The sequence below is a fragment of the Gastrolobium bilobum genome, unplaced genomic scaffold, assembly GCF_033153095.1.
Source record: "Gastrolobium bilobum isolate Gb01-03AN ecotype WA unplaced genomic scaffold, APGP_CSIRO_Gbil_v1 utg46590, whole genome shotgun sequence".
NCBI classification, from domain to species: Eukaryota; Viridiplantae; Streptophyta; class Magnoliopsida; order Fabales; family Fabaceae; genus Gastrolobium; species Gastrolobium bilobum.
In genome coordinates this window covers 186,235-202,994 of record NW_026896313.1, presented here as the reverse complement: position 1 = coordinate 202,994, position 16,760 = coordinate 186,235, and the positions used below count along the sequence as shown (strand labels likewise).

General features: G+C 30.5%; 1 protein-coding gene across 1 annotated transcript; it reads left to right on the top strand.

Annotated features, from left to right (window-relative positions):
* Positions 1 to 13,592: 13,592 nt before the first annotated feature.
* On the top strand, positions 13,593 to 15,056 carry LOC133298888 (cyclin-D5-1-like). Its single transcript, XM_061498274.1, has 5 exons — positions 13,593 to 13,835; positions 13,968 to 14,054; positions 14,169 to 14,460; positions 14,596 to 14,729; positions 14,823 to 15,056. Exons 1-5 carry the CDS (start codon positions 13,593 to 13,595, stop codon positions 15,054 to 15,056), a joined length of 990 nt encoding a protein of 329 aa, XP_061354258.1.
* The last annotated feature ends 1,704 nt before the right edge of the window (positions 15,057 to 16,760 follow it).

Genomic DNA, 16,760 nt, shown 5'->3' with positions numbered 1-16,760 from the left:
ACAGTCAAAGCATTGGGATTTGTGAAATACCAAACTCCTATACCTTCTGACTACCCTGTGAAATACAAGTAAGATGAACAGGCACTTTTGTTGAATGAAATGGCATGGGACTTACTGGCTGTGGGGCTTAACCCCCTTTGTGTGTCAGAAAATTTATAAGGCACCCACCACAATCATGCTTGCTTATCCTTCCCATATTCACTGCTGCCCCTACCCCTACCCCCCGGCCCAAAAACAAAAAAATTTATGCATCATTGAGTTTTGGATGTCATTTTACCCCCTGCATGCCAGCTCTTTCCACCTTCAATTCTACATAGCTGGTTCACCAAACTCCTAGTTGGAATCTCTAGCCTTTATTCTTTTTTATTTTATTTTTCTCCAACAAGTTTATTTTTGTGTAAAAGATTCGTGACGTTACTACTGTCACCAATGTGACTTTGGGCGCATAAAATCAGTTGTAAGATGTGCAACGTGATACATATGTTATAATATCTTGAATATCTAAATGAAAATTTATCTTTTAAGATTAACTTTTTGTATTTTAAGCATTTTTTTTAATTTCTTCATTAATTATTTGATTAGTCTAATTGAATTAGGCAAAATCATAAGAACAATAAAATTCTCCTTATTTATTTTTTAACCGTATTTTTTGCAGTTACTGCAGATAAGTTATCTGTATTTATTCTCAAAATGACGTCGTTTTGAGATTGAAATATTAAATAATTATAATTATAAAGACTATAATAATCCTAAAATAAATTAAAATTACAAAAATACTATAATTTCGGTTCTAAAACGACGTCGTATTGGACTTACTGCAGATAACTTATATGCAATAACTACACAAAAAACGAACCTTTTTTAACACATCTATATATTCATAACTTGAACTCAAAATTAGGAATTAACCTAAAACCACCCTCTTGTAGTTGATTTAGATCCTTGGTGGTGAGCTTATATATTAATATATAACGAAGTCTTTCGACTCTTTATAAATAAGGATTCTATACTTTAAATGATAGGGTTTACATTCATCATGCAATAAAAAAAATTTCTTACACACACAATATTTTATGGATCTCTATAATATGACAATTTTATTTTTTCTACAACATAACTTTTATAAAATCTTTAAATGATAACACAATATAATTTTTATATTATATTATATCATGTAAATACCTTAAATATTATATTCTGACAATAAATTAAAGTAATTTACTACATCCTTTGCGGCAATCAATCTCCTCTCATAACTTGGTCAATTAATTTATCATTATCTCTTTTTTTATTTTCCTTCTGAAATCGTCCAACCAGCGTCATTGATAAGACAATGGGAGTAATTTAAAATTTGAAATATTTAATGTGTATTTTTCGCAATCTGACAGATTTATACGTGCTGCTGCTTTCCTCAGGAGAGTAATTCCAAATTGGGCTGTTTGTTTTGGGCTTGCAATCAACTTTTTCTGCAGCGTTAATATCTGCTCGAAATCCAAGTTTGCTTTTGTAAAATAATTAACTTAGGTAGTGTTTGGTTGAAGGTTTATTTTAGGATTGATGGGAAAGTGTAGGTGGATATTGGAAAATACCACGTTTGGTTCAAGTTTTTTCAAGAAATACCAGACAAATAGGATAGATGAGAAAATGACTTTTGTGTTGATTTTTGGATGAAATTCACTGTTACAGAATACCACTTGAGATGTGGTATTGTGAGATGACTGAAGAAGTGAAAAAACAGGTGCAAAGTTTCTCCCGAACATAGATTTTGCATATTTAAATAAATTTCCCTGGTAATATTTGGGTCAACCAAACAACTTTTTTTATATTTTCCTATCAAACTCACTTTTCAACTATTTTCCTATCAATTACATTTCCCTAGTAAAAAAAATTTCTCCCGAACCAAACACTACTTAAGAATAAAAGAGAACAATTCTTTATTGCACAGCGTAGGAATTGAAATGAATAAAATTACAAAGAGTGGCATGTTTTTCGAAATCAGCACCTGCACTCACTAGTAGCCCCTTTCCATAATTCAACTTCAGTCTATTGTGACTTTTTTTTTTTTTTCCTTTTTACATGAATTATATATGTGCTTATCTGCTTCATCATCAACTAGATTAGTTCTATATAGATGATTAGCCATGCTGTAACCCCAATTCTCTTGCTTTCTGGAAATTCCACCAAATCATTGTGGTCAAAGGACTTAACTTTTTACGGTATCACTTCTTCAGAACAATTATTATACTCTACTACCAATAAAAAAAAAAAGATTATTTTCTAAACATTCACATGTGATAATTAGGGGAAAAAAACTCAAACTAATGGGGTGGAAAACATATTTTCACTACACATGATATTGATGAGTGAAGTCAATGAAAGGAGAAATAGGCGAAATGGCATGGGCCAGGTATGTAAAGTTGGCAAGATGCTATATGCTGCTCCATCGATCCGTACCTAATGCATTTCCTTTTATGAGGGTGACTTACAGACATGTCATCAGTCCCATATATGTTCTCAGAGTCAGAGTATCGTGCATGCCTTTCCTTTTCAAAGCGTACGTAAATCTTCTAATGTTCACTATCATCACCTCTATGCTGTGCCCGGTCACTTCATATCAGGCATATAATGTTGCTTAACTTACTTGGTGGCTTCGCTAAAATTAGCTACAATAATGATACATAATATTAATAGGTAATATACCTTCATATATATGTACGTAGTATATGCTGCTTTTTTATTTTTCTTGTTTATTCTTCAGGTGTGAAGCTGTTAATTACTCTATTCAACTTTGTATTTTTTCGCTAGATTATTCCTTGAAATTTTCATTTTAGAAATCACCTCTTGAATTTTAAGTGTTTAGCTATTTACAATTTTTATCATTCATTTTTTACATGTTCATGTCAAATGTGTTATTATGCATATTTTTTCATTTTCCTAACTAAATACTTTCTAGTATCGAAAATAAAAATGGTATGAAAATCAATTATAATTTTTTTTCTTAAATATGTGACTTTGGTAACAGTTACGGAGCCACTTGAGAGGTAAATGTTCTCTTGGCACCACCTAATTTTTTAAAATATAGTACAATTTTTTTTAAAATTTTTTTTGATACAGTAGTCTTAATATTAGTTAAATTTTTAAAAATGATATAACATTAGTACCACCTGATTCTATCTATCTTTTAGCACTATTTGACTTTTTTCTATTGCTTCGCCACTGCTTGTTAAGTGCTTAAAGATCAAGTAGGTAAATTGTAAATTTTTTAAAATTTAAAATTTCGAAGGATAATTTAACTTTTTTTTAACATTTATAAATTATTAATGTAAATTATCAGCTAAGTTACTGGCAGATGTCTACTTACAAAATACAGTAATATATTACCAATAGAAACATTTGTATACATTTCATACACCCTCAGAAGAGAGGTGTGTGCGTATATCTTGGCATGTGCTATCCTTTAAGGATTTTAATTTTTATTGTTGAGTATTGAATAAAACCGCACTGTGAACTTATTAGATGTTGAATTGTAAATAATACGCATTCTTCATCTTATTATATCGAGTTCTAATTTGTTATTAAGTTAAAAAAAGTAAGACTTTCAAAATTGGCTATAAATCTATTGTAAGCAATCCTGCTTACACCGATTAGAAGAGTGAAGTTACTTTTAGCCGCAATAAGGACTAGAAACAATATAATTTGATCAAATAAGGTATAACCAAGAAAGAGAAGGGAAAAAACACAAATAGCAAAATTCAAATACTATACGACAATGATGGATTCGATCTCCACATATTATATTTGTGAACAGTCTTTATTTCTAACTCGTCCCGCACTCCGGATTAATTTTATAATCAGCTTAAAGAGTCGAAACTTGTAGAGATACTGGAGGAAGCCTACTCGCCTCAAACAAATAATTAGGGTATGTTTCAAAATAAAAATAAAAAACTATATGACAATGATGCTATTTATCATAATACAAATGGGATCAGAAAGAATGCGTAAAATATATAATATAGCTGTCCCTTTCTCTGCTCATTGAAGCTAATTTTGCTTAACATAAGTTTTTCACGCCTATCAATTGTTTCTCATTAATTAGTCTTCACTTTAGCTCAGGTTTTCATAGTCCAAAATGCGACCATATCAATGGATTAGCTCGTTTATTAAAAATTTTTTACATTTGTTTTTTACTATTTGATAAATTTTATGATAACTCCAGGAACCAACTTAATTAGTGGGACTCCATATTAGAGAGATATTTGTAAGTATTCTTCACAAAAAAGTAAGGCAAGAGACTTCTGATGTTGTTACAGAAGAATATTTTTGCAGCAATACATAGAAAGTTAATATATGCATATGAATTTTGGCTTCTTCTTTTTTTAAATATCGGAATCCACGTGTGGATTGTAGTGTAAATGTGATTGCTGCAAAAATTTTCATCTGCAACAACAATAAACTTAAGAGAAATGTTATACTTATAACTTTTTTTTTACAACCTCTTACAACCATATTTTAACACCGTTGATTTTCGCCAATCAAATGTTATCATTTATTGAGAATTAATAATTAATTAATGAGTTTAATTTGCGAAAATCATAACCGTTGATTGGCGGAAATCAACGAACGATGTTAAAATATGGTTGTAAGAGGTTGTAAAAAAAAAAAGTTGTAAGTATAACCTTCCACTAAACTTAATCCAAAAAGTAATTGTGATAATAATATGAGAGATACTAATAAGTAGTAACTCATTCCTAGACACTCTTTTTTAACATCCCCTTTGGACAAAATCTCGTGTTAACTTTACTAATAAAGGGTGAGCCCAAATTATTCAGTGAATTTATCAGTATTAAATTTCATCCAATAAAAAATATTGAAAAAAATGTTAAATAAAATATTGATAACGTCGCTTAAATGATATTAGTGTAAAGCATTGAATTAATCTCTCCCTGAAAAAGAAAACCAAAACCAAAAAATAAAAATAAAAATCAAGTATTAATTTTTTAAGAGTTGGGATATATAACTCAAAAGCACATCAGGTTGTGAGGCAAGTCGTGTAAAACATTTTCCAATTTCACCATGCTGTTATGTATTATCAGTGTCACATTCACATTAATTCGTAATTATTTTTTCCATATATGTATATGACTCCATTTTGGACTTATTTTGTTTCCAGCTGTTATTTGAAAAAGAACAAAGAAAAGTAAGAGCACGTTAAATATTGCAGATAGCTAGACTTTATTGTCATTATTAATTGCAGAAAAAGCTCATCACATAACATCAATGGGTACCCAACCATCCTAGCTGTTTTAAAATACATTGAAATAAAAAGGTATACGTTTTAATTTATCGTTTTCTTTGCATTGCTTCCGGCCTGGGAACAAAATGCATGTGGGTGCTTATAATTTCAATTTTTGCTATCTCTGGGTGGTAATATCCCACCAAGAACTGGGAAACAGACGAGGAAGGATAGCAACATAACATAGCATGACCAGAACACTGTACGTTTCCGCAGAGAGGGAGGAGTTATATAATTAAGTTTTGTAGTTAAGTGAACGAAGCCCCCACTTGACAGTGACAAAAACTTATCTATCACATTTCACAAAGCTCAGTATGGACCATTCTGGCTGGTAGTTTCTCATCATTAAATTATTCTTCCAAACTATACCCAGCTAGCTAGCTGCACGTTAACAATACTAATGGAGTAGCATGATTACTTCAACATATATTTCCATATTTAGTTTTTTTTTTTTTTTTTTAATAAACCACGTGTATTCTACACCGGAGTCAATCTTGTTCGGGACAGATCTAAGATTAAGACTTTAAACCCCTTCCAAATATGGTACTAATGAGGATAAAACACATGCTCTCACCCCCACATGCTCACCTCTCGTGCGCCAACTGAACTACTATCATTTAGTTATATTTAGAAAAAATTATAAATGAAGATCAAATTGTAAGTGTATTATATTTTATAAATTATAATTATTTATGTCACAAAAATAAAAAATAAAACTAAAAGTTTATACGAATTTAAAAGTGAGACGATAGATATGTATAAGGCTTGCTACGTAGTAAAGTTTTGAATACAATATTGCTTCTCATTTGCTATAACACAAGCAATTAGTTATTTAGTAAAAACAACGTAATTAACAGAAGAACAATTTAGTAAAATACAAATATTTTGCTCCTGTTTTTAATAATAACACTAAATTTATACTCAACAATAAAAACGCACGATTGAAAAGAAGTTGAGAAAAAATTAATAATTATATTACAATTGTGTTATAAGTACCAACAGATTTTTCGACTGCCCGCATTGTATATGATCGGTGCAATTGGATACATATTGCATTGTTACAATAATGCAATATGGAACTAATTAGACGGCACTTCAGTCGAACTACTGTCTTCATGCCACGAGAGTCCAGAGGAGCGATCACATGCTTATACATTTACATTTTTATGTTAAATATACATTATACTCATATTTAAGTCCTCCAGATATATAAATCTTAACATGTTACTTTTATAAAGAATTCTAACATTAATTTAGCATTTAAATCATTGAATGTGATATCAAAATCGTCTTTTTATATACAGATTACATGATTAATTAATAGACTGAATGATATTATTTTTTATCATTAAACTGTTAAATTGATGCTAAGTTTTTTAAGAATCAAACTAATGTCAATGTTTTATTTCTAAATAATTAAATTGATGCCAAAGCTATTTGAATGATAATTTTGATGATCATATTTATATCTTTAAAAATTAAAATAAGAGTTTAGTCTTCAATCTGTTGACATTTTACTCTCTTTTCTGTTAATGTGTTTTTTCTGATTTTTTTTTAAATTATAAATACCTCTAATGTAATAAAACAAATAATGTTTGTTGGTGTTTGTTGGTACTGTTCACATGAACAGTACCACTACGCAAAAATCGCCCGAAAATGGTGCAAGATGCGCCAGGAACAGAAAACTACAATTTAGTATAAATTTTGATGCTGTTATCGAAAAATAACAATAAAATTAAAAATAAATAGTAATAATATTATAAGAATAAATCAATAGATATTAAAATATTAAAATAATATATATGTATATATATATTTGGGTAGGAATAAATATATATATATGTAAGTAACAAACTAAAAATAAATAAATAAAATAATATATATTTATATGATAATAATAAGTCAATAACACGTGTAGGCACCCCAACAATTTAGATGACGATTATATATATATATATATATATATATATATATATATATATATATATATATAGCACCTGATAAAAAAAAAAAAAAAAGGAAACAAAGAGTAGAAAGAAAAGGAAAAAGAGAGTAAACCGATAAGAGAAAAGAGATGAGAAGAGGAAACAAAAGAACGTGGAGAGAAAAATAAAATAAGAAGATAATATTGAAAAAAAATCTCATTATCATAATGTTATTCTTCTTATTTATTTTATATTTATTGTTGGTATTTTGAAGTTATTTCGATACTGTTATTCCGCCAAATTATTTTCTTACGGATTTATTCTTCTCTTTTGTTTTATCTTCTATCTTTGTTATTATGTATTTGTTGAATATGCACATATTGATTATAAGAATGATGAGAATCAAGACTACGTACAGAACTAAATAATTATTTTGGTACCAAATAAATATTATTAAATATGTAATCTTTTACTGAATAATTCTAATGTGACTGACCCCTTAGGGGATCATAATAATTATAAGATAAGGGACGTCTTGTCATGGCTTGAGCTCCGCCATACAAAATCTTTCACATTCAGAAACCTATAGAATTTGAACAGTTTAGTTAAATATTACACAATTTATTATTATAAGTATTTTATTTTTATGAAATTACTTGAAAGAATGATATTTTTCGTTATTATGGTTATAATTAGAAAACCTAAATATTACTGAGATTTTTTTCACGTATGTTTGTGTTTATGCTAACCTTTTTTAAAAGTAAGCATGACATTATGTGTGTAACATTGGAGTAGGATAAAGCATTATGGTTCAAGAGTTTGAAAACTGTACGAAGCTCAGTGGAGCAACTGATAGAATAAAATAATATATTTATTTTGATTTTAGATTATGATGTATTTCAAATGTAATAGTGAATTTGACTTCAGTCTAATGTATAATTAAATTTTAAAAATATTTTATTATATGCCTTATTTTATATCTGCTACGTTTGAATCTTATATTCTTTAATTTAAAATAAGAATTAAGGATGTTACACCTAATATTTTTTTTAAAATAAAAAAAATGCCCCTAACAATTTTTTTAATCAACAATGTTCCTAACATTTAAAACACTCATACCCCTATGTTAATTTCAAATAACATTATTAAATTTTAATATATTGTGATTATTTTGTCCTCTAATTGTCTCAAAATACAAATAAACATAGTTTGACTTCTACCTTAGTTTTCCCTCAAATATTAGGGTTCTTCTATGCAACAGTTTCTACATTCATTTGTTCCCAGGTAATTTATACTCTCTTCAGACTTCTGTACGCATAGAGAATGAAGAAGATGACCATACACGAGCCAGATTAATGATACTCTTTATTAAATTAGGATTTTGCTTCTTCTTTTTTTGGCTTCTCATGTGTGAGAAGACAGGTAAAGGAAAAATTCCATGATAAAGCTCTGGCTTTACTTTATTTTTTCATAGAATGGTACCAAAATGAAAATTTCTCTTTCTAAGAATCACATCTTATATATCTTTCATTGATTAATCGTAAATGTATTTTGTTTATTGAGTTTAGTATAAATTTTGCTTTTTTATTTTTTATTTTAATTTTTTTAAAGGGGGGAAAGGGGTAGTTCCTCAAGTTTTTAGTAATTGATTTTGAACTCTTATTGACAAACAACTAGAGGATAAAACAGTCGCAATATTATAAAATTTAACCGTGTAATTAATTTAAAGTTAATTTAGGGGTAGGAGTGTTTTAAAACATTAGGGATATTATTGATTAAAAGAAAAAAGTTATGATTTTTTTTTTTTCACATTCATCAAACTTAATTTTTAAGTCACTAGAATTGGTCTAGTGTTGAGAAATTATAGTAGGTTATATTAGATTATGTATTTAATTTCTATCAATGTGTCCAACAAAAAAAAACTTAATTTTCCCCCCCTTTAAATGGGAGAGGAAAGAGGAATTTTCCAAGTTGCAAAATAAAAGCAGGTTGGAATGCATTTACTAATTTGACCATGGGTCTTCAACTGTATATCTCTACATGTTCTTTTCTTTTTTTGAATTCAACTCTATATGTTCTTTAAATCACCACTTAAGCACTTACCAGTATTTTTATCCTTCCGGTCAATGGACTTCAGTTCTTTATTCTGCTCTCATTGTCATCATTAAATGCTTTGTGTAGAAGAGGCTAAAGATATGAAAAGGCGGGAGGGGGTTTAATTCATGCTGCTAAGTTATCTATTTGTATCACTCTTATTGTTAAACACTGAAGCGTACAATTGTTGGTTTTTAGACTTGCATCACTTAATATCACTTTGTATGTCTGAGACAGTCTTTCTATCATTAAAACTTGAATAGAAAATATTGAGATAGTAATTAAGTATATAGAACTTCTGACATGAAGACCCTATCATTAAAACTTCTGAAGAAAAAAAAATTGAGACATAACGAGGTATAGTAATTTTTCTGTTGATTTTTAGACATGGATTTCATTCTTAAATATAGGTGTAAGGGTGAATACAAAATTAAATTGTAAGGTCACTAGTATTTTCACATTTTTTAAATGTGATCAATCTTTTTAGAGGTTGAATTGACCCTAATTTTAAAGATAACTTGTAATATATTTCAAATTCTTACAATATAAATAAAATTTTCCCATATAAAGTTCGTGATAAACTGGGTTTCAAATTATTCGGCAAATAATGTCTGTCCGCGTGAAGCTCATTTAAAACTCGCGATAAATAAGTACCACGGTTGGTGACTCGGCATGGTTACTTTTATGGCGCAGACTTCGTTCAAGTCTTTGCTTTAATTATTTCTTTACAGTCTTGATTTTTGAAAACCGATTACCTGATACGATTTTCTTATCTGAATATTTTTGTTTTAATAATTAACGGCTAGCTTTTTTGTCTCATGTTTCTCACAGGCGTATGATGGTACCATCACCGGTACAAGTGTTTAATTATGAGATTCAAACTCTTAAAAAGTGTAGGTAAAGTTTGCCAGTCAATATTTAATATATATATATATATATATATATATATATATATATATATATATATATATATATATATCCTTGCTGATATTAGAATCTGAGGAAATAATTACATTTTTTTTATAACTTTTTGAGAAACCTTTTAAGAAAATTCCACAGAAATAGTGGTATAATTATTTTATTTTTTAAGCTTTCTCCAAAAGTAATTAAAAATTATTATTTATTAGACTGAACAAACAAATCCCGTTTCTTAGTAAACGGTAAGATGTGTGTAACGAACTTTGGGATACACCACTTCAAAGTTAGCTCAAAAGGTGAAAGTGTTCAAGGCCTTATAAAGGCCACTATGAGACTAAACACGCCCCCTCACGCAAGAGCCCTATGGGCTAGAAGCGTGGAATTGCATATGCTCAATTTTTGGTTTACCTTTTTGTGCTTTTATATATTTATTTTAATTCCACTTTTAAAGTGGGAGGCGGTGAGGATTGAACTTGTGATCTTATAGTTACTCAAAAGCTAGCTCAAAGAGTGTAAGTGCCCAAAGCCTTATAAAGGCCACATTAGTCATTTAGTTACTCATACAATCAATATGAGACTATATATCTCAACAATATCATTAAATTTCCACAGAAATAGTGGCATAATTGGATCTTGCGCCATCAGCCATGTATCTTAAATTAGCTATCCTTTAGAGTCCACTTTTTAAATGAGTATAAAACGAAAGAGTTGATAAGTTTGTGACTATGTTGTAAAATGTTAGCTGCTACCCATAAAATATACAATGTGCTGCTAAATATTAGTTGCAAAATTTCCATCTTTGTCAAATAAAATTGCATGGTTTACAATATATTAATCTACGGCATCCGCCACTAACCATTGTTCTATTTTTGTGACAAAAAAACAGAGGAAGCCAGTTTATGATTAATCAAAGGTAAGTATATATTACTTCAACTGTTTTTTATGAGTAATTAAATTGCTTTGAATTTATTTAAAAACCAGTCAAATTTTTCTTTTGATAGAGAAGTTTATTGAAAAAAAAATTGAAGAGATTTTCAATGCATGATGTTACAACTTAAAGGAAAGTTGTATATATTTTCAAAAGAATTAAAGTTTACACGATTAGAATAAAAAGAATAATCAATGGATTCTTCTTAAATTGTCCTCTTCTTAGCAAGGTATGAATGTAAGATTAGATTAGATCCTAGGTTCTTATACTCACTATAAAGGACTGTCAAGTGAGTAGAACAATATTTATTTTTTTTTTATTTTTTTTTGGGATAACAGACGAAGATAAGTAGAACAATATTTTTATATAGAATGTTATATTTAGTGGATAAATTTTTAACTCCTGTACTATTAATTTCCTTCTAAATTTGTTGAGATGAACTGAACTACAAAATTTAGTTAAAGGTGAACTGAACTATACCCTAATATTATATACTAATTTATTGATTGCATTACGTGTTTGTTTATTCACATTTTATAAATTAAAGATAACAAGTAAACAAAAACATAATTTTTTTGAAGTAAATTATTATAATTGTATAATAAAAAACTGAGAAAAGTTTTGAAGGCATTTGCTATTTTCAATTCGATCGACGGTTTATCAGATATTTCTTTAATAATATAAACAGAGTGTAAAAAGCAAAGCAAAATAAAATGTTTAAAATTAACTATAAAAAAAGTTTAAAATTAATTACACCCCCTCCCTCTTTTCTTTATGCTCTTAATTTGTTTGACCATTATCTTTTGTAGATTGAATATTTTCAAAATTTTGGTTGAATCATAAAATACATGCCTCTATAGTAGGGTAGGGTGTTAGGCACGTATGAATCTGTTGCTACGAATCAGTTTCGCACGGTATAAACGGGTAGAGCTGTCAAAATGGGCTTAATTCGGCGTACCAACTCGCTCAACCTGTCAAATGAGGCGGGACAGACTGAGTTTTTCAACCTATCTCAAAAGTGGAGCGGGCTCATTTTTTGGCATGTTGACGGCGGACATAGGCGGGCCGAGGCGGATCAGTGTAAAATAGGCTCGAGCTGGCGGGCCAACCCGTCAAACGGGGCAGGACGAGATTAGTTTTTCAACCCACTTTCAAAAGGGCGGGACAGACTGACTCATTTTTTGGCGAGTTGATCGTCCCGCCCATTTTGCCACCTCTAGTCACATGGCATAAATGATATAAAAGGGATTTACCTTCTAGTTTATATTAGATTAAGTTCGACCTATCATATATAGTCAAATAAAATATATTTAAATTAAAAAAAATCTATTTAGAAAATAGATCTATAAATTTTTTTTTACATATCGGGCCTATAAACCTTTAAAGTCGATATATATCATATTATTTATTTTACATAAATTTTTATTATTATTTTAATAATTTTAAATAATAGAATAATATATTCTTAATATTTAAATGCCTAATAAACTTAAACAGACTAACGAGTCTAAGTTAAGGCTTATGCTTTTTTTTTTTGGATATTAGGCTTATGCATTTTAAATATAGATCAGACCAGACTTCCAATTTGGATCTACATAAGACTAACACACCAAGTCATGTCTAAAATATTTTATACAAACCTAATTTATTTAAGGCAAAACCGAGCACAATCAATCTATTTACACACTTAATTATCTCGTGGTTATGGAAAATCGAGCGTATTAACGGATAAACAATTTTTATCAGTTTTTTTTTTATTATTATTATAAATGAGAAATGGTTATATTTGACTGGTCATGGGATCAGGTTCGGGATTTTCTTCTCTTCTGGACCCTCCACCATGCAAAGCCCGGTCCGCTTCATAGAATTAAGGTGCGGTTAGGTTCGGGACATGACCCCACGTACGACACCCTGCTCAGCTCAACAACAACAACAAAAAAAAAAAAAAGGTCGACCCGACCCGGGACATCACAATCCACGCGCCACAAAAGCTCGCGTGAGTAAGACAGTGACACTCACTTGTTTCCCCAAATGCAAAGGCTTTTTTGGTCAAACTCAAATCAAAAACCTCATCATCCTCAACACTTACCCAACCCAACACCCCAAAGTCTATGAAAACACACAGAAACCGTAGGAACAAAAATCTCGCCACATTTTGGAGTACCCAAGACAAGATAATCAGTGTTTACAAACTGTAACCGCTACAACAGTTTTAAGATTTCAGCTAAATCATAGCCTTGCCTCAATAATAATTTCCAACGCCCCCCCCTCTTTTCTTCCTTAATTCTAGACTCGTTGGTAAGGTGGTCAATCATATCATATAATCATTATAATATAACGCAATCCGGAGATTATGTTTTTTCATTATTGTTGATTTGGCTGCTGAAATCTCTTTTCATAGCGAGAATTGGAAACATTGTTTGAAACAGAAGATATGGATGATGATCTTTCGTCCAGCCTTCTTTGCCAAGAAAACCAAACATTCTTGGAAGGAGATGTGGGAGATGAAGAATACTCATTCATTCAATTGCGTCAGGATTGTGGTGTTTCAGAGGATGAGCATGTGGGTGTTTTGATTGAGAGAGAGATCAGTCTTGGGTTCAAAAAGGATGAAACTTTGGCATTTGGGGACTGGGTGAAACGTGCACGCTTGGATTCAATCAATTGGATTCTCAAAGTTAGTCCGCTAACCCATTTTTCTTGTACTTTTGATTCACCTTCATTAATGAAACTGCAATTGGGAAATCCTTTATTTATCTTTCTTCTTCTTTTTTCATTTTTTCATTTTTTGATTGTGAAATGAGCCCAGACAAGAGCAACATTGGGTTTTCGCCTTCAAACGGCTTATTTGTCTGTCACATACTTCGATCGATTCCTTTCAAGGCGGTCCATTGATGTAAGACTCAACTATCATTCTTCTATTGGCATCATTGGTCTGTTTGTTCTTCACTTTTGAGTCTTCATCAATCTAATTCCTTACCCTTTTGTTTGAATTCTTCATTTTATGCAGAGTGAAAAGTATTGGGCAATTCGGTTACTATCAGTTGCATGCCTTTCTCTGGCTGCAAAGATGGAGGAGTGCAATGTGCCGGGGCTATCAGGGTTTCGATTGGAAGATTATTGCTTTGAGAGCAAAGTGATTCAAAAAATGGAGCTTTTGGTGCTGAGCACATTGGAGTGGAATATGGGTGTTATCACTCCCTTTGCTTTTCTTTCTTATTTCATCACAAAGTTCTGCAACGAATCCCCATCAAGTCCTATTTTTTCCAAGACCATGCCACTCATCTTCACCACAATGGAAGGTGAATTATGAGCACTGAAATGTGCTCACATTTTCTTTCTTTGTTTTAAACGAAATTCTTTGTCCAAATCTGTGAGTTTCTCAATGGATTCTATTACCAAATGCATTAAGCTAATATTTATTCTCTTGTGTGCAGAGGTCAATTTGATGGATCACAAACCATCTGTTATTGCAGCAGCTGCTACTTTGGTGGCGCTGGATCAGCAATTGACGGTGGAAGCTGTAGAGTTGAAGATGAGTTCAATTCCTCAACATTGGTTTCCTGAACCTGTGAGTTGTGTAATTATAATTTTTTTAACTTACCATGCATAGGAGAAAATATTAACTATTTAGTTTGGATCAATTTTGGGTCTTTCTTCACAGAGAGATGTATTTGTGTGCTACAATCTGATTCAAAGATTATACGTGGAGAAAACTAGAAGAGACAAGCTTTTACATACGCCAAATTCTTCACTCATCCGATCCAAGCCAATTGACATGATAGAGAGTTCTCTAGTTACTTCTTCTGCTATGACAAAGAGAAGAAGACTCACATTCATTGATGATAAAGATAGTCCTGATGGGAAGGGACTCCACCAGGGAAATCCAAAGTTTTGATCTTTTCGAAGTTTTAATAATTTATTGTGAAGATTATGTGTTGTCCTCTTTGGTTACTTTTTGCTAGTTTCACCCAGAGAGAGGGGAAAGAACCCAAAAGAGAAAAGCATTGATTGTTACTGAACGAAAAATTATTTAGGATTGATTCGATATGTCACCCTGAGCAACCAGCAAGGAAAGGAGGAACAGAGGAAGAAACAAGAATAAAAATTCAAGCTTTGGGCTAGCTAGATACACAAGTTGAAGTGCTCACATCACCCACCAGATGGACGAAGGCTGCAGAAACAGCCAGTTAGGCCATAGTTTTCCTCTTTTACCCTTATAATTACTTTTATTTTATTTTTCCCATTCTTATTATTATTTATTTGTTTCCATTAATCTTTAAAATCTTCTTGTCACTTTCTTCGTAACGGATTTTGTTTTTGTTTTTGAGAGTGGATCCTCTCATGTTAAAATTTCACATGACTTTAAAAATTTTGTATCTATTTTTTTTTTAATATATTAAATTGGTGGAGTCCAAAAAAAGATATAGATGCAAAAATTTCATATTACCAAATTATGTGAAATCTTAATATGAGAGGATCTCCCAATCTCTTGCGACCTACCTTTTGATGGGTGCATGGGATGATTTAGTAATGTCTTCAAAAAGGCTGAAAGTGGGACGAGAAAACTGTGTTGGTGTGATTGGATGCATGGTCTGTGTTGCTTATTGGCCATCACAAATGTTTTGTAAAGATGGACATGATTTTATTTGTTTGAATGTTTGGGACTGCCTTTAAGGCGGGACCTACCCTTTTGCCTGCAAGTTTTATTGGCTTCGTTGTGTTCATGATGAAACCCAAGACATTGCTTGTGGAATCAAAAAGATTTCTATGTTGATTATGCTTTGAACCAATAGATTTTTGTGCACTGCCAGGTTCATTGCATAGCATCCTGCACTTGGCTTACCCTTGTTTAGGACTAAACAAGAGTAATCCTGGTATCTTACAAGGGAAAAAAAAAAAAAAAAACTGAAATTACAAATTAGTGATTCCACCGATTTTAGCCCAAAAGAAGTTCTTTTTTCGCTTGGCTGATATTGAGAACATCAGAAGAATACCATTGCCGATCACTGATTAAGAAAAACAAAAAAATAGAGTGCATTTGCATACGGAACTTAATTTTTTTTTTTAATTTTTTTTTTTGTAATCATTTTTTTTATTTAATTTATTTAATGATTAGTTGGGAGGCTTTTGGCCGCACTTGAAATTGACTCTTCCACATGAGTATATGATCATAAGACGGGTATCAGAAACCTAGGCCTGAATACTATTTCTAAAATAGTTTTTCGATTTTCGAAAAAAAAATAAAAATAAAAAAATTGGTTTGATAAGGCTTATTTTACAAAAAAATCTAAAAATTATATTTTTTATTTTTAGAATTAAATTTAGAAAATATATCTGATTTATTTTTATATTATGTTTTGACATTCAACTTTAATTTTCAAAATACAAAAAATATTTATTATCATAATTATTCTACCAAATAATTTAAAAAAAAAATCAAAACACAATTAAAGAGACTCTAATTATTATCTCCTCCGTACTTGTAAGTTGTAACTTGTAACAATAATAGAACGAATTTAGAAATGTTGAAGTGTCAACTTGAAGTCCGTGACGCGAGAGATGATTGTGGTCAGCGGTCAGAGTGATACTTCTACTACTG